The 22,506-nt window shown below is 57.2% G+C and overlaps 2 protein-coding genes across 5 annotated transcripts in view; both read left to right on the top strand.

Moving 5' to 3' along the window:
* SEMA3F (semaphorin 3F) overlaps positions 1-9,201 on the top strand; it is a 32,030-nt gene extending 22,829 nt beyond the window's left edge. For 2 of the 3 annotated variants that reach the window (XM_068982872.1, XM_068982871.1), the window contains exons 6-19: positions 367-459; positions 2,089-2,182; positions 3,505-3,624; positions 3,847-3,986; positions 4,103-4,217; positions 4,357-4,426; positions 4,591-4,735; positions 5,565-5,787; positions 6,422-6,510; positions 6,644-6,685; positions 6,872-7,029; positions 7,228-7,295; positions 7,555-7,688; positions 8,346-9,201. In XM_068982872.1, coding sequence (XP_068838973.1) covers positions 367-459; positions 2,089-2,182; positions 3,505-3,624; positions 3,847-3,986; positions 4,103-4,217; positions 4,357-4,426; positions 4,591-4,735; positions 5,565-5,787; positions 6,422-6,510; positions 6,644-6,685; positions 6,872-7,029; positions 7,228-7,295; positions 7,555-7,688; positions 8,346-8,777 — 1,923 coding nt within the window. In that variant the 3' untranslated portion in view covers positions 8,778-9,201. The remainder of the gene's footprint in view (positions 1-366; positions 460-2,088; positions 2,183-3,504; positions 3,625-3,846; positions 3,987-4,102; positions 4,218-4,356; positions 4,427-4,590; positions 4,736-5,564; positions 5,788-6,421; positions 6,511-6,643; positions 6,686-6,871; positions 7,030-7,227; positions 7,296-7,554; positions 7,689-8,345) is intronic. The other variant, XM_068982873.1, reaches the window with a different exon arrangement.
* Positions 9,202-13,374: 4,173 nt separating this feature from the next.
* On the top strand, positions 13,375-18,418 carry GNAT1 (G protein subunit alpha transducin 1). Of its 2 annotated transcripts, XM_068982395.1 has the most exons (9): positions 13,375-13,736; positions 14,925-14,967; positions 15,105-15,246; positions 15,337-15,494; positions 15,588-15,716; positions 15,979-16,108; positions 16,422-16,575; positions 16,698-16,889; positions 17,243-18,418. In XM_068982395.1, the coding sequence occupies exons 1-8, from the start codon at positions 13,631-13,633 to the stop codon at positions 16,886-16,888; spliced, it is 1,053 nt and encodes a 350-aa protein (XP_068838496.1). In that variant the 5' UTR covers positions 13,375-13,630; the 3' UTR covers position 16,889; positions 17,243-18,418. The 2 variants fall into 2 exon arrangements, with proteins under 2 accessions (XP_068838496.1, XP_068838495.1); XM_068982394.1 differs by having other exon boundaries at positions 16,698-18,418.
* The last annotated feature ends 4,088 nt before the right edge of the window (positions 18,419-22,506 follow it).

Raw genomic sequence — 22,506 nt, 5'->3', positions numbered from 1 at the left:
GGGGGCCTCAGTGTTAGGAGGCTGGACGCCAGGGCCAGCTTCTGCCCCACGGCCTGGGGGAGAGCTGCCCCTTCCTCAGCTCTGCCCGCCTGCTTCTACCCCACTCCATTTCCATGTGGGCGTGCGTGTGAGCTGGTGTGACCTTGTAGAGTGTGTGTGAGAGCGACTGGACCAAAGGGGCATGGGTGTGTGCAGGTGTGCCCCAGCTGTGTGGACGTGTCCTCACGGCAGTGCATGTGTGAGCCCAAGGGGCCCAGTGTGCCTGTGTGTGTCCCTGGCGTGTGTGGTGTGAGAGGTTGGCAGCCCAAGCCCGCTCCCCCAGCCCCTGCCACCCCTGGCTCTAACCCGTGTTCCTCGTCTTCTCAGGCCACTCCCTGGACCCAGATGCAGGTGGTCAGAGGCCGAGGCAGCAGAGCCACCGATGGCGCCCTCTCCCCGACGCCCACAGCCCCACGCCAGGTGGGCCTCATCCCTCCAGGCCCTTGCCAGGCAGTACTGCCTCCGAACCGAACTCACCCCAGGCCTGGCCTTCCAGCCAGGAACCCACACCCCAGGCCAGCCTCCCCAGGGTCTTCTGTCTACCTGTGTGCCCCCTCCCACCCCTTTCCCTGCAGTGCCCTCAGGCTCTGAAGGCATTCCCAGTTGGACTCGTGTCAGCCTCAGTGTGACAAGAAATCATGAAGTCACCAGTTGGGGAAGACAGGAGCCCTGGGGACAGCCAGAACACCCTCAGAACACGTGTGTAGACATGTGTGAGCACACACCAACATATGCGTGGGCACACGTAGGGCACTCTCCAGCCCACACCTTACTCACCACCCAGTGCGGGAATATGGCGCGTGTGTTCAGCCTGACGTAGCTCTCAGGGGTCGGTACCCCAGGCCTGCCCTGGGTCATGCGTTAATGCAGGTATCCTGCACAGCCCCCTGCCCGGGGTGGGAGGGGCAGAACTGTGTTTCTACTAGACTTGACCTGGGACAAGGCTGGGCTGGGGGGCACTGGGGGGAGGGGGCACTGGGGGCCGGGGCTGGAGGGGCCGGGGCTGGGCAGGGGCGGGCAGGGGGGCAGGGGCTGCCGGTGAGTGACAGAGCAAGTGGTCACTTGAGCTGGTGCGTCTGTGGCAGGGAGTGCTGAAAGGTGGGATCGCTCAGACTGTGTGTATGCGTGCTCAGGTGTGAACAGTGGGTTCCGTGTGTTGGCTGTGGCGCGTGCCAAGCTTTGTGTGCAGCCCCGTGTGTGTGCAGAGTGGAACTGGAAGCAGGCCTGTGTGCACCTTCCCATCACCATCCCTGCCCGCTGCTGCGCCTTCTTCCTGCCTCTTGCCTGTCTCTTCTCCCTCCCTTAACCTCGTGAGCTTGTCCTGGTCCCAGGGCCTCTACCAGCCTGCCTCCTAGCATCTGCAGGGATGGGTGGGAGGTCTGGGGGGCTTTGTGAATTCCACGTGGTCTGGGCTAGACCTCTCAACTCCCAGCTCCCCACAGAGATGTGTGGGGCTGGGGGCTCTGCTGAGGGGCAGGGAAAAAGCCCTGCTCTATTAGTCTGTCCCAAGGACCACAGGTAGAGCACAAAACCCGGCAGCACAATAACCTCAGAGCTCTCGGGGCTGGTGGGACCTCATGGCAAAGGGCAGGACCCCAGGCCCTTGGCCAGTCCCTCTGCCCTGGTCGGGTCAGCAGCCCTCCTGTGGCCTGAGACTGGCAGCCACAGCTCAGAGAGGTGTGCCTCTGTGGCCCACTGAGGGGCCCTGGGCAGAGTCTCCCTGAACCAGCTGGCACGGAGGGGCTGAAGCCCCCATAAGCCCACCCCATGCCCCTCTCATGGTCCCCAAAGCAGCGTCCTCTGAGACCTGTGATGCCCAGGTCTTATCTGAGACCTGGACCAGGAAACAACTTCTCGGGAACCCACAGCACGACCGTGCCCTGGGAGACCTGGCCAGATGGAGTTAAAACCCAGTGAGATCTGGGGAGGGAAGCAGGGTGGCTTCAGGGTTCCCCTGGGGGCTCACTGTCACCCTGGGAGCCCAGTGACCCTCACCTTCCCTGGCTGTGGGACAGCCTGGACGACGCTGCACCCCTCTCTGCCCTACAGGATTACGTCTTCTACCTGGAGCCTGAGAAGCTCGAGTCAGGAAAGGGCAAGTGTCCCTACGACCCCAAGCTGGACACAGCCTCAGCCCTCATCAGTGAGTGCCCTCACCCCACCCCGGTTCTGTGGCCTAAAGGTGTGACCTCTGCCTCTGGCGCAGGGAGCATGGCGCCAACACTTATCCCAGAGAAGAGACCGTGAGATTGCCGTGTCTGAAACCCGCCCCCCGCATTGTGGCCTCTCTTGGCAAGGGGAAGAGTACAGACCAGACCCCAGTAGCTGAGGGGCAGAGACGAGGTGGCATGAGCCTCCATCCATCCCCTTGGATAGGGGGTTGGAGATAGGCTCGGGGGGCCAGATTCTACCCTGAAATCCACATTGGGGTCCATGTGAAGGTCAAAGCCCTCCAGACTGCAGCCTTCCTAGGAAAAGACAAGCAGGGTCTGCACTGAGGCCTGTAGGAGGGCTGGTCCCAGAGTGTGCCTTAGATCGTCTGGGAGACCAGGGGAGGCCCACAAGGCAGCGCCAATGGAGGGTGTTGGCCCAGAGACTGACTGGGAGAGTTGGTTTCTGGTCTGGCCAGGTGTCTGGGGGAGTTGGGAGAAGGTTCTCTGAGAAGGAGTCCTGCCTGGGGCCTCAGGAGCAGCTGCAGCCCCCTACCCCCAGGTCGGGCAAGCCGCGTGCTGACCCAGGTCCCTGCATTCGGCCTGTTTTCCGGCTGCCCAGCAAGTCTGCCTCTCAGCAGCTGCTGGGCAGTGTGCCACCTCCAAGCCTGGGAAAGGCGGTGGGTGGGCTGTATCTTCCCCCATCTTGGTAAGAAGGTCTCCTAGCTGGATGGCAGGATCCAGACCAGGGAGTCCGATGGGGGAAGACCAGACCTGCTGGGAAAACCTTAGAGGAGCAGCTTGGAGTGGTGGGCTGGAGCCAGCGCACGTGTCAGATTTTCTGTTAACTGTTCAGGTATTTTGTGGAGCAGCTATTAAACACAGATATTATTTAAAAGTCAATTATATAAGCTTCCAATTAAATTACTGTAAAGACAAAGGTAAAGATACTCCGAACACATTACTTCCTAATTATTTTACTACATTTTGCTATTATCTATACTCTTGAGATTATTTACATCTTCTGTGAATATCCGTGAGAGATACTGTCCACTGGTTTGAGCAGCTCTTCCCCACTCTGCTCGGTGACTCAGGGTAATAGCTTGAAATCAGCCATGGTGGGAGCATTTACTCCACAAATATCGGCTCTGGCTGCAACCAATCCCAGTCCTCCCAGAACCAGTCGTCAAAACAGTCCCCAGTGCCCCACTGGTGGTATGACCACCTGGGAGAACCTGAGTAGGGGAGACGGGCCCCTGCCCCGGAGGTCGCCTGAGCTGTGCACTGTCCCCCTGACTCACTGGCCCACCTGCAGACGAGGAGCTCTATGCAGGCGTGTACATCGACTTCATGGGCACGGACGCAGCCATCTTCCGCACCCTTGGCAAGCAGACGGCCATGCGCACAGATCAGTACAACTCTCGGTGGCTCAATGGTGAGAACAGCCCGCGACAGCTCCAGTGGGCAGCATGTCTGGGGTGCTGCACAGTGACCCTAAGGCAACACTCATGGAAAATCTGGGGGCCCTTGACTGGCTAGGGCAAGGGTGGTTTCTTATCCTGGGTTAAGGGAAGGGTTGGGGGTGTTCCTACACCTGATCTGGGCAAGAAGCCTTGTCTGAGGAGGGCCCTGCCTGCTGACTCCTGCCTGCCTGCAGACCCTTCCTTCATCCACGCCGAGCTCATCCCTGACAGTGCCGAGCGCAACGATGACAAGCTCTACTTCTTCTTCCGTGAGCGGTCCATAGAGGCGCCGCAGAGCCCTGCTGTGTACGCCCGCATTGGGCGGATCTGCCTGGTACGAAGCCCCATTGCTGCCCCCTGCCCAGGCCCGGTCCTGGCTCTTGTCAGCCCGGCTTTGACGGGGTCTTGAGGGTGAGGGAGCTGATCTGACTCAGCGCCTGCCCCCCGCAGAATGATGACGGCGGCCACTGCTGCCTGGTCAACAAGTGGAGCACATTCCTGAAGGCAAGGCTGGTCTGCTCTGTGCCAGGCGAGGATGGCATCGAGACCCACTTCGACGAGCTCCGTGAGCACCCAGGCGGGAGCCAGTGGCCACTGCAGGGGAGGGCGGCCAGATGGGTGGTCAGGAAAGCATGATGTGCCCCCTCCCTGGAGTGGGCAGGGCTCTGGGGTATGCTCCCAGCCCCCTCTCTTTCTATCCCCAGAGGATGTTTTTGTCCAGCAGACCCAGGATGTGAGGAACCCAGTCATCTACGCTGTCTTCACCTCCTCGGGGTGAGGCTGGGGCCAGGGCCAGCAGTAGCAGGGGGTGGCAATTTGAGGGGCTATGACTTGTGGAGAACCCCATCCTGGTGGGGAGCTGTGGGCGAAAGCAGGCTGGGGAGGGCCCTGGGCCAAGGGTTTGGCCCACCCGCAGCAGCAGCCTGCTCTGCCCGCAGCTCTGTGTTCCGAGGCTCGGCCGTGTGTGTCTACTCCATGGCTGACATCCGCATGGTCTTCAACGGGCCCTTTGCCCACAAGGAGGGCCCCAACTACCAGTGGATGCCCTTCTCAGGGAAGATGCCCTACCCACGGCCCGGCACGGTGAGGACCCCGCTCAGCCCGCCTTTCCCTTTCCTCTCTTTCTCCGAGACCTCTGCTGGGTCAGGCCCTTTGCAGTCGTGGGCCCCACCGTTGTGACACTCACAGCCAAGTGGCAGGCTGGGGGGAAGGGTGGACCACACACACGTATAAACTCCCCATTCACCCGCTATAAAGTTGAAGTTAAAAAGAAAACTCCACCGTTTACAAACAGTGTCAGGCTGTGAAAGAAGCCAGCTAGGATCCTGAAACAGAGATGGTGACTGGGTGTGGCAGGGTGCACCCTCTGGGGGCAGGGGCAGGGGTTGTTTGGGAGCTAAAAATTGTGGGGGAGGCCTTCAAGGCAGGCTGGAGGTGGGGGGTGGGCAGGAGCCTCTGCAGGGAGGAGACCCACCTGATCTTGGTGTGGCGGGGCCACGGCAGCAGTGGACGCAGGAACACGGCCTGATCCGATCACATGGCTAGGCTGGGGCAGGAGCTGCCGCTGAGCAGGGGGTGGAGAGGGGGGCGGGGGGTCTGGAAGAGCAGTCAGAGGAAGCAGACAAGCGGGTGGGGATGAGGACGTGGAAAGGCCACGGTCAGCTCTGCCAGATGGCGGCCACAAGATCACGGCACGTGAGCTGGGGAGATGGCCATGGGACCTGGCCGGGTGAGACCTTGGGACCTCAGCTGGAGCAGGACCTGCAGAGAGGTTGGGTGAAGGGCAGAAGCCCAGATGGGGGGCAGCTCTGAGGAGTGGAGCAGGTGGGCACAGACAGGGGAGACCTTCTGGAGCGAATGGGCCTGGCGGGCCCTGGGCGGGCTGGGCCTGACTCTCATCACCTGCCTGCAGTGCCCTGGCGGAACCTTCACGCCATCCATGAAGTCCACCAAGGACTACCCTGATGAAGTCATCAACTTCATGCGCAGCCACCCGCTCATGTACCAGGCCATCTACCCTCTGCAGCGGCGGCCCCTGGTGGTCCGCACGGGCGCTCCCTATCGTCTCACCACTGTGGCCGTGGACCAGGTGGACGCAGCCGACGGGCGCTATGAGGTGCTTTTCCTGGGCACAGGTACCCACTGCTGCTCCCGGCCCCTCCCACGCTGGGCCCGCCGGGTGGAGGGTGCTGACCCACAGGCCTGGGCCCTGACCTCCTGGGGGGTTGCTACAAGGTTGACCGTGTCACCCCTGCCGCCTCCTTCAGCCCATGGAGCCCTCTATCACCAGGATGACTGAGAATGAGGGTGGGGAAACCCCATTCCCATCCTCATTCCTGGTGGCCGGGAGAACGGGGACCCAGGGTGCCTGCGGACCCATGTTTGGGCAGGAAGAGGGACGACAGAGGCAGGCACTTCTAGAACACCCGGGTCCAAGCACACACATGCTCTCATGTACACGTGCAGACCACGTTCACCGCTGTCCCAGTAGTTCTCAACCCAGGGTAACGCATCCTGCGTCCTGTTCTCACCTTCCTAAACGAGGGTCTGGGTGCAGAGGGGCAGACTCTAGCTGTGGCGCCCTCCTTATGCAGGGCCAGCCCCCTTAGGCCTCTTGCCCTCATCTGGGGGCTGCTCTTCCACCTTGGCACAGAGCATGCCCACTCCGCTGCCCCTGGGGGTCTGGGCCCTGGTGGGGGAAGGGGCTGAGGCTGGTGCCCCTTTCCCAGCACCCTCAGCCCCGCTGAGGCCCTGCCCGGCCCGTTCCAGACCGCGGGACAGTGCAGAAGGTCATCGTGCTGCCTAAGGATGACCAGGAGATGGAGGAGCTCATGCTAGAGGAGGTGGAGGTCTTCAAGGTGGGTGTGACACCACCCAGGCCTGCTGAGCTCACCACAGCCACCCTCGGTGCCACCTCCTGACCTCAGACCTCCAGGTCAGGACAGGAAGGGGGGTCCCCAGGGTTGCACGCTAACGCCTGTTTTCTTCTAGGACCCAGCGCCTGTTAAGACCATGACCATCTCTTCCAAGAGGGTGAGTTTAGGCAAGGTGGGCTGGGAGTGGGCATGGAGCCCGCCTCCCCTTAGGGTCAAGCCTGTGGTAAAGAGAGATGGGGGATACTGAGGCACCTAACGGGAAGGGGAGGAGCCCAGCTCAGCTGGTTCCTAAGGAAGGCTGGCTGCCAGGAGGGAACTGACAAGCCCCTACCCCTACCCACAGCAACAACTGTATGTGGCCTCAGCCGTGGGTGTCACACAGCTGAGCCTGCATCGCTGCCAGGCATACGGGGCTGCCTGTGCCGACTGCTGCCTCGCCCGGGACCCCTACTGCGCCTGGGATGGCCAAGCCTGTTCCCGCTACACAGCATCCTCTAAGAGGTGCGGACCCTGAGACCTTGGGAATTCTGACCGAAAGGCCCTGTCCTGGGGGTCTAGAGATGGATGTGATATTGCCCTGGGGGTCTCTGTGGGTGAGGCATTGTAGCCTGGAGTTTTGGGGTTCTAGAGACCCGGTGGTGGGAAGTGGGGGGGACAAGCTTTCTTGAGAATACTTCTTTAGGAGCTATCTTCATCCAGGCGGAGCCGCCGGCAGGATGTCCGGCACGGGAACCCCATCAGGCAGTGCCGTGGGTTCAATTCCAACGGTGAGTGTGCTGTGTCTTATTACCACCATGTGGCCCGCAGAGCTGCTCATGGGGCCCGCTCTGCACAGATTCGCCCGTGGTCTGCGGAGGTGAGGGGTTTTGGAGAAGGGATGTCCCTGGCCACCCCCTCCAGGAGTGGGTGCCTGCGGGCACAACCCTGCCTGTGTGTGTGGCTGTGTGTGGCTGTGTGTGCCCCCTGCCAGCCTGCGGCCTGCCCAGAGGTGGAGCTGCTCTCACATGGCGCCCTCTTGCTGTGCAGCCAATAAGAACGCCGTGGAGTCTGTGCAGTATGGTGTGGCCGGGAGCACAGCCTTCCTTGAGTGCCAGCCCCGCTCGCCCCAGGCTACCGTGAAGTGGCTGTTCCAGCGAGATCCCAGTGACCGGCGCCGCGAGGTGACTTCCTGTGCCCCACGGTCCTTGCCGAGGATGAGGGTGTCCCTCATACAGTAGAAATTCCACATGGGTGAAGCGTGGTATAGGAACCAAGAGTAGGGCAGCCCTCATTCTAAGAAAGTCCTTCCAAGCACCCTTCCCTGTGTGGAAATCATTTGGGTGAATCCAGTTATATGGAAACTCTGTGGGGTTTCCATGTTACATGGAAACTGTTGGTAGGCATGCCTTTTTATGTGAGAGTTCCATGTGTGTCCTTGATTGGCAGTGTACCTCACTGTATGGAACTGTCACGTGGATGAGTTCCAGCATCTGGAAATTCTATCGGGTAGCCCTCCTATTATGGAAATAGCTTCTAGGCAATCCCTTCTCAAATGGAAATTCTAGGAGGGTGCCCCAACATCTGTTTATTCTCATTAAACAGAAATTGTATGTATGCTCCAGAATTCTCTCATTGTACAGATCCCCCTTACGGTCATTCCTCCGGAAATGGCAGTGTGTCTTATTCAGATGTCATATGGACACTTCCTGTGGGTTTTTCTTGCTCCATGAAAATTCCAGATGGGTGTCCCTCCATGGGGCGGCCACAAAGGTGGTCTGATCTGGTGGGGACAGCAGGGTGGTCCTGCAGTCCCTGAGTTCCACCCCCTGCCCCCGCAGATCCACGCAGATGACCGCTTCCTGCGCACTGAACAGGGCTTGCTGCTTCGCGCCCTGCAGTCTGGCGATAGCGGCCTCTACTCCTGTACAGCCACAGAGAACAACTTCAAGCACGTCATCACACGGGTGCAGCTGCATGTCCTGGGCCGGGAAGACATCCGTACGGCCCTCTTCCCACCACCAGCTGCGAGCATTCCACCGCCAGCTGCGAGCATTCCACCGCCCCCGGGCACCGGCCCCCCCAAGCCCCGTTACCAAGAGCTGGCCCAGCTGCTGGCCCAGCCAGAAGTGGGCCTCATCCACCAGTACTGCCAGGGCTACTGGCGCCACGTGCCCCCCAGTCCCAGGGAGGCCCCAGGGGCACCCAGGCCTCCTAAACCCCAGGACCAGAAAAAACCCCGGAACCGCCGCCACCACCCGCCGGACACATGAGGCCTGCTGTCTGAGCCCTGCAATGGGCCAGCCTCTAGCCCTTGTTCCTTTTAATATAAAAGATATATATATATATATATATATAAAATATCTATATTCTATATACACCCTGCCCCTGCAAAGACAGTATTTATTGGTGGGTTGTAAATAACCTGCCTCAACAGCAGCATCATCCAGAACTTAGACCCAAGCTGGTCAGAGACAGCAGAAAACAGAGCCCACCTAACCAGGCGCAGCCAGTTGGCTGGGTCAGGCCAGGACCACACAGTCCCCAGGCTCACCTGGGGGTCTGCCTGCTCGACAGCCACCGGCGGGATCAACAGGACACAGGGAGCGAGCAGGCTCTACCTGGATAGAGCACGGACTGTATACACACCTTTGCCAGTGTGTTTCGGCCTGTGCTGCTGGCGTGCGCGTGGAGGCGAGGACTGCTTTGGAGACTGGGGGTGGGGGGCGGGGGCTCAGATGCACTCAGAGAAGGGAAGAAGGGGGTGGCACAGGATGCCAGCGCCTGCCTGGGAGAGGGGCACTCAGTCAAGGCCAGCCCTTTCCTGGGTATTTATTCTCTATTTATTGGGGATAGAAGAGGAGCCCTGCCTGGGTGGGGCAGCCCCTCCGGCCCCTCTTCCCCACCCTGCCTGGCCTCTCTACCTCCTCTTCGCTTTTTCTGTGCCACTGTGACTCGGGGGCTGGGAGAACAGCAGAGGGGCCAGGCTCAGGTAGCACTGAGGTGGGAGAGGGCCATGGCAGAGGCCTGGGGCCTGCAGGGGCTCCCCAGGGCTCCCTTCTGCCCACCACTTCAGATGATGGGTGTAAATAGCTCTGGGGGGCAGTTGGGTAGGGGGGTGGGGGCTCCTGGCAGCCCTCTGCTGCCCGGCCGCACCTGCCCTTGGGTTCCATCTTGCTAATAAACACTGGCTCTGGGACTGGACTTCGGTGTTCTCCTTGGCACAGGAGGGAGGGTGGGAGTTCAGCCCACACCCAGATTTTGTCCTCCACTAATGTGGCTTGACCGCCAGTTCCCCCACGGTCTCCTTTGCAAGATCAGCTTTCGTTCATTCATTCAGCCATTTGATCGTTTGCTCACGCTGCTTTCTCACCTGGCTTTGTGTCTTGCCAGGAACTCAAGACTCAGAATTGGCAAGACAAAGCCACAGCCTTCACAGTACAGCTGCCCCTGGCCCAAGAATCAACAAAATTCCCATTCTTCCTGTCTCCTTCCAGCCAGCTCTTAGCAGAGGGCCCAGCACAAGCAAATGTCCAGAGGCAGGGAAGACCAGGATAAGTGGGGATCTGCTGGAAAGGAGGAACTGGGGCTGGGGGCCCTGGGCCAAAGTTAATGAGTCAAGCCGTGGTGTGCATGCATGTTCAGTCATGTCCGACTATCTTTGCGACCCTGTGGGCTGTACCCCGCGAGGCTCCTCTGTCTATGGGATTTTTCAGGCAAGAATTCTGGAGTGGGTTGCCATTTCCTTCTCCAGGGGATCTTCCTGAACCAGGGATTGAACCCGTATCTCCTGCATTGGCAGGTGGATTCTTTACCACTGAGCCACCTGAGAAGCCCTGAGTGTTGGCAGGGGAAGCCAATAGCTAGGGACGCTCAGGGATCCAGCAGGGTTCAGGGCCATACCTGGCAGGCAAGGGGAGCCAGGTGGGGACGAGGAGGCAGTGGAATAGTCCCACTTTAAGCAAAGCCAATATGTAGAAAGCAGGTTTTTGTTGGTTTCACACACCTGGGCCCCTGTACCACCCCAACCCCCCTGGGCAGTGTGTACAGGCTGCAGAGACTCCCAGGGCCCACTTGCAGCATGGTGCTGGGGTAGAAGACAAATGGAACCTAAAAGTTGAAGGTGGCACAAATAATCTATTGCTCCCGAACGGATCTCCCCTCACCCAGCAGGGCGGATGTTGCAGCCACCAGCTCCCAGCTCACAGAACCAGTGTCTACTTCCTACATGTTTAGGGTCAGTGTGTGTTGTGTGTGTGTGTGTTAAGTTTTTAACTCAAGTATAGTTGATTTATGATGTGCTCATTTCTGCTGTACAGCAAAGTGCTTCAGTTATACATATATTTATACATTCTTTTAAAATATTCTTTTCTGTTATGGCGTATCAAAAAGTATTGAATTTAGTTCCCTGTGGTATACAGTAGGACCTTACTGTTTATGCACCCTATATATAATAGTTTGCATCTGCTAATTGCAAACTGCCACTCCATCCCTCTCCCACACCGCTCCCCCTTAGCAACCACAGTCTGTTCTCTGTGTCTGTGAGTCTGCTTCTGTTTTGGAAAAGCTCACTTGTGTCATATTTTAGATTCCACATGTAAGTGGCATCATACGGTATTTGCCTTTCTCTTTCTGACTTGCTTCATTTGGTGTTACAATCTCTAGTTCCGTCTGTGCTGCTGCAAATGGCATTATTTCATTGATTTTTGTGGCCGAGTAGTATTCCAGTGTGTTTTCCTGCCACATCCTCTGTATCCCTTCATCTGTTGATGGACGTCTAGGTTGTTTCTTGGCCATTGTGAATAGTGCTGCTATGAATATATGGGTGCATGTATCCTTTTGAATTACAGTTTTCTACAGATATATGCCTAGGAGTGGGGTTGCTGGATCATATGGCAACTCTATTTAGTTTTTTGAGGAACCTCCATACTGTTCTCCATAGTGGCTGTACCAACTTACATGCCTCCCAACAGTGTAGGAGGGTTCCCTTTTCTCCACACTCTGTCCAGCATTCATTATTTATAAACTTCTTAATGATGGCCATTCTGACGAGTGTGAAGTGGTACCTCATTGTAGTTTTAATTTGCATTTCTGTAATAATTAACAATGTTGAGCATTTTTTCATATGCCTGTCGGCCATCTGTATGTCTTCTTTGGAGAAATGTCTAGTTCTTCTGCCCATGTTTTGATTGGATTATTTGCCTTTTTGTTGTTGAGTTGCATCAAGTTTTTGCATATTTTGGAAATTAAGACATCATTGTCAGTCATCATTTGCAAATATTTTCTCCCTTTCCTTAGGTTGTCTTTTCATTTTGTTAATGGTTTCCTTTGAGGTGCAAAAGCTTTTAAGTTTGATTAGGTCCCATTTGTTAATCTTTGCGCTTATTTCTATTGCCTCCAGAGACTGACCTGAGAAAATACTGGTACAATTTATGTCGGACTGTTTTGCATACACTCCCTTCTAGGTGTTTGATGGTGTCTTGTCTTACACTTAAGCGTTTAAGCGACTTTGAGTTTATTTTTGTGTGTGGTGTGAGGGTGTTCTAACTTCATTGATTTACGTGTGCCTGTTTAGCTTGCCCCACACTAGGGACAGTCTTCAGTGCTCAGAATATGGGGCCCTGGCAGCCTTGCATCTGCAAGAGCTGAGTGCTAAGGCAGCAAGTTTTCTGGGGAGTCCAGCCAGGAGGGGGCTGAGAGCCCAGGATCTGAGTCTTCTCATGGTAGGTGGCAAAACTCCAGAGGCTGCAACTCAACACCACTTGCTCAGCTGAACCACTCCCACTTAGGAGCACACCCTGTCCCATCCGAACCTCACAGACATCTAACCCCTAAGCTGAGGCAGGCATGCCCTGGAGATACCCCTGACAGCTCCCAGAGCACCCACAGGGGACAGAAGAGGAGTGGGGCTCATCCCCTCCTCCCCTGGGAATGCCAGACCTGCTCTGAGACTCAGTGTTCCCATCTGATAACAGGCCTGCAAGATATTCCCTGGAAGAGCCTGGCCACCTCTGCAGGTCAGACTGCTGACCTCAAGTTTATGGGTACACACACGTGCAAGTGTGCGCACATACAGGCAGATACGTGCACACAGGCAAATCCACACACACGCATTTCACATGTGCATGCGCTTATACATTCACACACATGCAACATTAACCCACATAACCGTAGCAAAGTACACATATAAACACACACATGAGAAGTGCACCAAAGCATCCATGCACACACACACGTGGTACACAAACAGGCAAGCACAGACATACACTTGTACTCATGAAACCACAGGCACATGTTTACACACAGGTATACACAAACATATGTCATTACCTTGCTTGACACCAGTACAGGATACACGCACACCCACCCAAGTCTGTATGAATCACGGAGGCAGGGAGAGGCCTCACCCGGGTTGGATCCAGCCCTTGGCACAGGGCAAATGCAATGTCCACATTTCCTTCCTGACTCCCTGTTGAGCATGGAACCCTGGCCTGGAGTCACCGGCCCTTTTCAACCACCTCCTGCCGTGTGATCCTCTGAGCCTCCGCTTCCTCATTGGTGCAGGGATGTGGGGCATCCGCCAGGCTGCTGTGAGCTCGGCAAGGAGCAGTGCTGAGCCCAGTACTAGGCAGCAGGCAGGTGTTCCTTGCAGGCTTCTCCTCCTCCCTGCTCCCAGGCCCACCCCTCATTACCCCCACCCCCAGAACTGAGGCCCTCTCTTCCCCTTTCTGAGCCTGAACCCCCCAGAACTTGTCCCCCTGCTTTGGAGCAAGGGCTGGACTACCTCCAGGGTCTCTCCCAGAGGGTTTGGGGAGTGGCAGAGAGAGGGGTGCAGAGTCAGCAGTTGAGGGATTGGGGCTATGCCAGCCTGATTAGGAGGGCTGGGGGCTGAGCTGGATTCACCTGTCCTTGTCTCTGATTGGCTCTTAGATACCAACAACCCCCAAATCCTACTAAGCAGCCCCACCAGGCCCTGCACAGATCTGCAGACAACCATTGGATTCCCAGTTCGGGGGTCAGAAGGGTGTCCGGGGAGGCCAGAGGCTAGCCTGAGCCTGGCTCTGGGGAACCCCTCCATCCGGAAGAACCAACTCACGGCCCTCCTCCTTCACCTCCTGCCAGGACCATGGGGGCTGGGGCCAGCGCTGAGGAGAAGCACTCAAGGGAGCTGGAAAAGAAGCTGAAAGAAGATGCTGAGAAAGATGCTCGAACCGTGAAATTGCTGCTTCTGGGTAAGGGGGTGGGCTGAGGAGGGGCCACATCTGCCGGTCAGAGGCCTGGGGGCAGGCAGGTGGCCCTTCTGTGAATCAGGTGTGATTTGGGAAACAGAATGAGCCTACAGCCTAGTAACAGAGTGGAGCCCAGGCCAAGCAAGACCAGGCCTGATGGGTGATACTTTTGGCTCCCTAAGGCTAGGTATCCCACAGAAACCCTCTCTGGAGGGCTCAAACCTCAGGCAACCTCCCCTCGCAAGATGTGTGTGCCAATCACACTTTTTTGAGAGACGTGTGTTCAAGGCCCACTTTTGCCCAGGCTATGTTCCCTCAAACTGCAGCCTTTAGCTTGACAGGCCTGCTGGGCAGGGCTCAGAAGCCAGGGGCCTCATTGGGAGCACCACAACAAGGCTGCTGCCTTGGGAAGGAGAAGGTCACAGTCCTCCTGAGAGTAGGTAGCTTCCAGGACCTCCCAGGTCCACACACAGTGGCCCTGTTTCCAGAACTTCATTGCTGGCAGACCTGCAGGACAACTGAAAGGGGTAGAGGGCTACTAAGGCCCAGCGGAGAATAGATACTTGGTCCCATGGGTAGTGAGGGGAGATAGGACTGATCTAGTCCTTCCTCCTGCCACCACCACCGAAGGAAGGAACTGCTTTGAGAAGGCACCTCAGGGTTCACCAAGGCTGTCCAGGGTTCAGCCAGACAGGTGAATGTGTGTAGAGAGACCAAACCAGAGTACCCTAGGAAAGACAGGCTAAGCCAGAAATCCCATTAACTGTGCCCGACACCCACACGAGAGCAGGCTCAGAAGGACTGTCAGCTCTGTCTTCTCCCCCAGCAAAACGTGCTAATTCCCTCTGAGCCTCTTGGGGTCACTCCCTTCCACCCCAGGTGGAAAAGCAGGGGTTGACCTGGCTCAAATAATCCCATGCGTGTAGTACCAGAACCGTCCACAAGGTGGAGCTCCAGGTTTCTTTATTTTTGGCCTCCGAAAAATAAGACAGCCTACAAGGTGTTGGAGGCTCCAGGACAGAGTTGAGGTTGTCCATTAGCCTCGTCAGCCCCCTTTGATCACTCCTGACATTTAGGTTTTGCTGCCGGAGCATTAGGACGTTATTTTGGGAGTGTGGTAGGGAAACAGGTGGGATAGAGGGGACCGTGCGGTCTGCGGATCTCCGAGGCCGGGTTTCCATTCCAATCCAGGTGCCGGTGAATCCGGGAAGAGTACCATTGTCAAGCAGATGAAGTGAGTGCCCCTACCCTACCTGAGGCCCTGGGGGTGGGTGGTGCCCCTGCCCTACCGAGGCCCTGGGGGTGGGCGCGCTCTGGAGGTCCGATCCCCCACCAACCCAAGAGGTGCTGACCCGGCTCCTGTGGCTGTAGGATTATTCACCAGGACGGGTACTCACTGGAAGAGTGTCTCGAGTTCATTGCCATCATTTATGGCAACACGCTCCAGTCCATCCTGGCCATCGTGCGTGCCATGACCACGCTCAACATCCAGTACGGAGACTCTGCGCGCCAGGTGTGCCAAGAGACTAGCTGAACAGGGCTTCTGGGGATCCAAGGCTGGGCCCCAGCCCCTGGTTACCACCAACCACTCCCCTGCCCTCAGGACGATGCCCGGAAGCTGATGCACATGGCAGACACCATCGAGGAGGGTACGATGCCCAAGGAGATGTCAGATATCATCCAGCGGCTGTGGAAGGACTCCGGCATCCAGGCCTGTTTCGAGCGAGCCTCGGAGTACCAGCTCAACGACTCTGCTGGCTAGTGAGAGCACAGGCCAGGTGCAGGGGTGAGGGGCAGGCAGGGCCCTGGCACATCCCACCACCCAACCCTACCCACACCCCGTATCTCCCACAGCTATCTCTCAGACCTGGAGCGCCTAGTAACCCCGGGCTACGTGCCCACGGAACAGGATGTGCTGCGCTCCCGTGTCAAGACCACGGGTATCATTGAGACGCAGTTCTCCTTCAAGGACCTCAACTTTCGGTAGGACACTGAGCCCTGACTTCTGCTCTGGAGTGGGGAGGCCTTCCCCCAACTTCACTGCCCGAGGCCTGTTGGTCGCAGAGGTCCCAGCCCTTCTAGAGACCCTGCCACTTCTCCAACACCCCGGCGGCAGAGAAGTCCGGCCTCTCCGGATGCCAGGCCCATCTGGGTACTTCCCAGCCAGCATTAGGAAGCCAGGGGATGCCCGTGGGCGTCTCCGGGGGACTTGATGCCCGGGTTTCCGGTGCTCACGGCCCCGCAGGATGTTCGATGTGGGCGGGCAGCGCTCAGAGCGCAAGAAGTGGATCCACTGCTTCGAGGGGGTGACCTGCATCATCTTCATCGCGGCGCTGAGCGCCTACGACATGGTGCTGGTGGAGGATGACGAAGTGGTGAGCGTCCAGCCGGGCCTGGCCGACTCAGCGGGGAGGGGGAGAGGAGGAAGGGGAGCCGGCGCTGCAGGCAGGCGCGGGGAGCATCTGAGAGAGGGTGTTCGTCCCAGAGCCCTCTGCAGGAGACGAGGCAGCCTCCTCATCAGGAGATGAGGGAGGGTGGGTGAGTGGGAGGAGAAGGAGAGTCTTGGAGCTGTCCGAGTGGGGACCCGGAGCCCAGAGAGCAGGCTGGGGTCGGCCAGTCAGTCGCAGTCAGGTGGAGGGGGGTGGCGACCCCTGTCCCCCGGTGCCCGACAGCCTCTGCCCTCCTCAGAACCGCATGCACGAGAGCCTGCACCTGTTCAACAGTATCTGCAACCACCGCTACTTCGCCACCACGTCCATCGTGCTCTTCCTCAACAAGAAGGACGTCTTCTCGGAGAAGATCAAAAAGGCGCACCTTAGTATCTGCTTTCCGGACTACAACGGTGAGACCCTCGGCCTGCCACCGGGCGGCGCTCCAAAGCCACTCTCTCGGTCTGAGCTCCTCCCACCGCCGCGGGGAGGCTTCGTAGCAGCGACTGAGAGCCCCCCACCCCTCCCCTGCCAGGGCCCAACACGTATGAGGACGCCGGCAATTACATCAAGGTGCAATTCCTCGAGCTCAACATGCGACGCGACGTGAAAGAGATCTATTCCCACATGACATGCGCCACCGACACGCAGAACGTCAAGTTTGTCTTCGACGCTGTCACCGACATCATCATCAAGGAGAACCTCAAAGACTGCGGGCTCTTCTGAGGTGGCTCCCCCGCGGGCCGGGATGCTCCTCTGTCTTGCCTCTTGATTTCAGTACCCTCCGGGGGCCCCATCCCCAGCTCCTCATCCCATCTGCAGGCCCCTCCCCAGCTTTCCAGATCCACTCCACTCCCTGGGGTCTGGTCCCCGGACTTTCTGACCCTTCCGCTTCTGGGTCCTACTCTGGCTCCTCAGGCTCCACCCCTATGGCCATAGGCCCCGCCTCTGGCTCACAAGCCCCACCCACTAACTCTCTTTTGACTCCGCCCCAGTCACTCAGCTAGGGCATTGCTTCCACGCCCATCTCCATCTGTTGGTGCTTAGGGATGCTGACTCTGTTCCTTCTTCTCTTCACAGGTGCCTGAGCTCATGCGTCCCTAAGACCCTGCAGCCCTTGACACCTTGTAGCCCCAATGCACATGACCCTATCAGTCCCCAGGACTCCTGGGCCCCAGCCTGTGGCCCCACCAGCCACACACTCAAAGCCCTAAATCCTGCTAGCCTTGAGGCCATATAACCCTCCCTCGTGGCTCCCAGGATTTCCAAGCGTCCGAGAGTCCAATGCCCCCAGCCACCCCAGCACTGCCCTTCATGGCCTGGCTGCACTGGCCTCCCAGACCTACCACAGCCAGCCCCAGCTAGAAGCAAGCAGGACTTGGGGCAGCTACAGCTCACGGTGACTCAGCAGTACCCCCACTGACCAATCTCCTGCCTCTCTTCTGCCCCAGGAGGCCCATGACTCACCTGGTGAGTCTGGGTTCAGCAAACAGCCCTCCCTCCCAGAGCTTTATGAAGGGCAGGGGGCAGGCATGGAACCCTCCTCTGAGCAAGCCTGCTGCTTACCATCAGCCCATTCTAGCCTTACCACTTCCATGTGTCAGGGTCTGATGCCCATCTGCCCAGTGGCCAGTGACTGCCCCACCCAGCAGATTCAGGAGTCCAAAGTCCAAGCCAGCTCTGGCCTGTGCAGCTTGTACGGAGACGACTTAGTGAGTCAGGGCAAGCCTGGGGGCTCCTGGTACCAGGAAGAGACTCAAGCTGGAAACTTCCCGGACCCTAACCCCTCCCCCCAGAGGCTCTGCCCACGCTGTCCTTGGACACCAGAGTGATGTCCCACTCCTCTCCACCCCACAGCACTCCAGGTCAGCCACTCTGTCGAGGGAGGGTACTGTTGACACCAGTTGTGGCCAATGGTCAAACTGTCCTGAGGGGTGGCTGGGAGCAGAGTCCGGGTTCCATCGATCACCCCCAGGCAGAGGATTTGAGACCGGAAGGAGGCCCAGATTGTGCCCAGAGGGGTCTGCCTCAGGTAGGGTCAAAAGCAAACCCATGTGACCCCCTTGTCCCTGCCAGCAGCTTCTCTCACCCTTCCCATTCAGGGCCCTGGTAGGAAAAAAATAAAGCCATGCCTGAACCATCAGGGACAAAAGCCCATGTCCCCTTACCCCTGCTCCCCACTTCCTCATCAGTACCTAGTCCTTGCTGAAGCCCATGGGCCGTAGCCTGTGCTGTAGTCAAGGGCAAGGAACATCGCTCTAACAATGCCAGGGCATAATTTGCACTCCCTTCAGCTAGATACACAAACTTAGCAATAAACCTTTGCATCAGGCCCTGGTTGTCCTTTCTTGAGGGGAAGGGGAGAGTTAATGATCATGAACCATGCAGGTTTATTCAATGCCCCGTGCTGGACTGGATGTGAGTGGGGAGATGGTTCTTTCCAGAAAGAAGCAGCTGACCCGGCATGCCAGGGGGCACTCTTGGGGGCATGGGATCAATTTGGGTGTCCTGAGAGGGACTGAGGGGATAAAGGGGCCATGGGAAATGTTCACAAGGACAATCTTGGATCAAGAAGGGGTTGTGAGCTGGAAGCTCATTCTGGCATGGACAGTAGGGTGTAAATGGCCCAGGAATGTGGGCTTTTGGGTCACAGGAGTTGCGTGGAGCAGGAGCAGGGAAGGGAAGGGAAGATGGAAGAATAAGCAGCAGGAAGACTGGACAGGTGCCACCCACCAGCCCAAGGGCCTGTGCTTCCTCCAGAAGACGATGGGTTCAGGAAGCCCTTGAAGCTAGGATATAATCACAGGGCTGAGATTAGGGTGAGGCAAATGAGGCACTCACCTCAGATATAAAACTTAAGGTTGTGCCAAAAAAATCTCAGTAATCAAGATAAATATTAATGCAGTCTTTCAAAAATAAAAAATCAAAATTACCTGCAAAAATCCATAATGAATAGAATATCAAAATTTTTCATCAAGACAAGATCCAAGAGAGCCTGGTGGAACCATATTGGACCCTGAAGCAAAAGGAAAAATGTCCACTCCTATCATATATGCTTTCATGTAATTTTAAAGGTTAATTTTTTTTAACAGAACATTAAAGTAGTTGAAGAAATGTCAAATAAGTCAAAAGTAAGCATATTAAAATTTGCAACATTACTTTAAGCTTGTTGCTTCAGTCGTGTCTGACTCTTTGCAACCCTATGGGCTGTAGCCCACCAGGCTCCTCTGTCCATGGGATTCTCCTGGCAAGAATGCTGGAGTGGGTTGCCATGTCCTCCTCCAGGGGATCTTCCCGACCCAGAGATCGAACCTGCGTCTCTTATGTCGCAATCCAGGGATCGAACCTGCATCTATGGTTCCACATCGGCAGGTGGGTTCTTTACCACTAGGACCACCTGGGAAGTCCTACTTTAAGCTTAAGTATTTTATTTATACCTAAAACAGTATTTATAGTGTTATATAGAGGAGACCCGGGTTCGATCCCTGGGTTGCCATGATCCCCTGGAGAAGGACATGGCAACCCACCAGTATTCTTGCTTGCAGAATCCCATGGACAGAGACGCCTGGCAGGCTACAGTCCGTGGGATCACAGAGAGCTGGACACGACTGAGCGACTGTCACTTTCACACGTTCACATTCTTGGCTTTAATGGGAATGAAATCATCAATGCTATTTTCCAAATCTGTTTCTGGAAAACATAATCATAAAAATTTTCATAAAAGCATGTATATAGGGACACACATTTTTCCTGGAGGCTAGGCATGGGGGGATGAGAGGAGTGGGGCTGGGAGGCTCCATGAGGAAGAGATCTATGTCATTACGCCAGAGGACCAACATCTGCAAGGAGGGGGACTCAGTGACAAGGGTCTGAATTTGTACGGTGATCAAGTGCATGTGATGCCCCCACCAAGCTGGGGTTGCAAAGGAGTGTTGAGAAGACTGAGTTTTCTGGACCTGTGGCCACATGGGGGAGAGATCCAGGAGTCAGACAGATCCTTGGGACTGGGCAGAAGGCAGCATGCCGGCAGCGTCCTCAATGTCCAGGTGGAAGTGGCACAGTGAGCCTGCGTGGGGCTAGAAGGGGAGAGTGAGCATGCGCGGGCCTGAGTGTGGGGTGGAGGTGGGGGGACACTGGATAGGTTAGGGAGCCCAGGACACATGTGGGCAGCCGTTCTGGTGCTGCTCAGAGGCCTGAGGGGGAGGATGGGGCTCGGGCCAGTGTTTCAGGATTCCACTGGGTGGTTTGGGGCCTGGCTGAACTGGGCTGCTCATCCCTGCTAAGGACCCTCTGCCCAATCAATTTACTGGAGTGAGGTGGGGCAGGGGAGGGTGATGGTGGGATTTCATGGGGAGGGGCAAGGCGGAAGACAGAAAGCTTTGAAAGGCTAGAGGAGGCAGACTTGAGACACAGGAAGCTGTCGGGAGAGCTGGGCTCATGAGGAAGTCTGCCTAGCCACCTCGTCTCAGAAGGAAGGTGATGAGCTACCCAGGCTTCCTTGGCAAGAGACAGAGAAGAGGCCAAATACCATGGAGGCGCTGGACCCCACACTCCAGGTCCTGACCCTAGGGCTGGGATTCTGAGCCGATATTCTTGGATCCCACGGACTGGGGATTCTGCCTGGCCTCCAGCTGCCCTGTTCATGGCCATCAAGTGGAGAGAGAGGGCCAAGTCTCCTGGACGGAAGCCTCCTCAGCCTCACTTACCACACCAGTGTAAATTATACCCTAGCGAGCAGGATCAATGGATGCCCAGTGCCTGATTCACAGTCCAGGGCAGAGGATCAGAGAGCTGGTCCAGAGTCAACATGTGGCTGCACCCTCGTCTTATAGGAAGGGGGCGTTTATTATGGGCACCTCCAGTCACCGCCATCCCTGCTGACCTCAATGCCAAGGTGCCCCTGGGGGGCTTCACGGCCTTTGACTCTGACTCTGGCAGAGCGAACCTGGCCCAGCCATGGAACAGAGATTAAACAGGCCTGGTGAACGGTTAATGCTGCTGACGTCAGGGCCTGGTCGGGTGGCCACTGGGGGCTTGGGCCCTCCCCACAGGCATGGGGGGCCCACGTGATCTGGGCTCATTAAGCCGCTTCAGTGGCCAAAGAAGCTAGGGGCCAGGTCTCGGGGGAGAGAGGCGGGCCCTCCAGGGCTGTGGGGACAGGCTCTAGCCAGAAGGTCACGAGCTCTGTGGATGCAGGCCAGGGGAGAACCAGACAGGAGGGTTTGCCTATGGGTCCGCTCTAGACTTCCACAGCCCTAAACCCCTGCTTGGGCCCAAAGGGGAGCCTCCCAGACATCAGGCTGGGCAGAGTGTAGTCAGGAGCTGTAAATGTGGGTCCTCAACCCTGGGGTGTGGAGGTGAAAACCACCCTCTCCTCTAAGGCCTTGAAAGCCCCCAACATGACTCCAGGCCAAGGGTCTTGCCTGCACACAGCCCTCTGCCTATCAGTGCTAATCTCATACTCATTCACGTTCCCTGTGGCTAAGCTCTTCCTTCTCTCCACCATGCCCTCTCTTCCCTACCCTGGCAGGTGTCTTTCTTCCCCTTGGCAGAGCCAAGCCCACAGATTGCTTCTCCATCAGGCTTTTCCTGATCTGCACGCTCTAACCTGGCAGGAGCTTTCCTGCCTCAAGGACCCACACAGAGTGCTTGGAGACACTGGGGCTGCGGCTGTGTGGCGGGGTGGCAAGAGCTGCTGCAGTCGGTGGAGGAAGAAAGAGCTGGCTCTTCCTGGGGACTCAGAGGTGATCCTTCATTTGGCTACTGAGGGACAAGTGAGAGTTTGCCAAGGACGTGGGACAGGATGGGGGACCAGGACTGCAGAGGTACAGGGAAGTGAAGGCTGGCATGTTCTTGGAACAGCAGGAAAGAGTGTGGCCAGCTGGGCAGTGGAGGAAGTGAAGAGGCCAGCTGGGAAGAGGAGGAGGTCGGGAGGGTGTCAGGGAGGCTGTCTGGGTGTGAGGCAGGTGCCTGCAGTGTGTCGGAAGAATCAGTGGATACAGATGCTAGGCTCTGAAGAGGACTGGGTTGAAGATGAAGATGGGGTCTCATGGTAAAAGAGAGTCTTGGGATGCTGTGTAGCCAACGTGCCATGGGACGTGCTGGCAAGCTGAGAGGAGGCTGCCTAGCTGGAGGCTGAGAAGACGTGACTAAAGAGGGAAGAGCAGAGCAAAGGGCTGCCAGGACCCTGGAAGAAGGGTCTGAGTGATCCTGGGACCCTACATTCTGCCTCATGTGTCTGGCAGTTTCTTGGGGCTGTGTGTCAGTTTCTGGAGATGGGGGCTTGGAGGTAGGAGGCTGGGTCACAGGTTGAGATAAAGCTCCCCACCATCTTCCACTCCAGG

This window comes from Capricornis sumatraensis, chromosome 10, assembly GCF_032405125.1.
Source record: "Capricornis sumatraensis isolate serow.1 chromosome 10, serow.2, whole genome shotgun sequence".
Classification (NCBI taxonomy): domain Eukaryota; kingdom Metazoa; phylum Chordata; class Mammalia; order Artiodactyla; family Bovidae; genus Capricornis; species Capricornis sumatraensis.
This window is presented reverse-complemented; position numbering and strand designations above follow the sequence as displayed.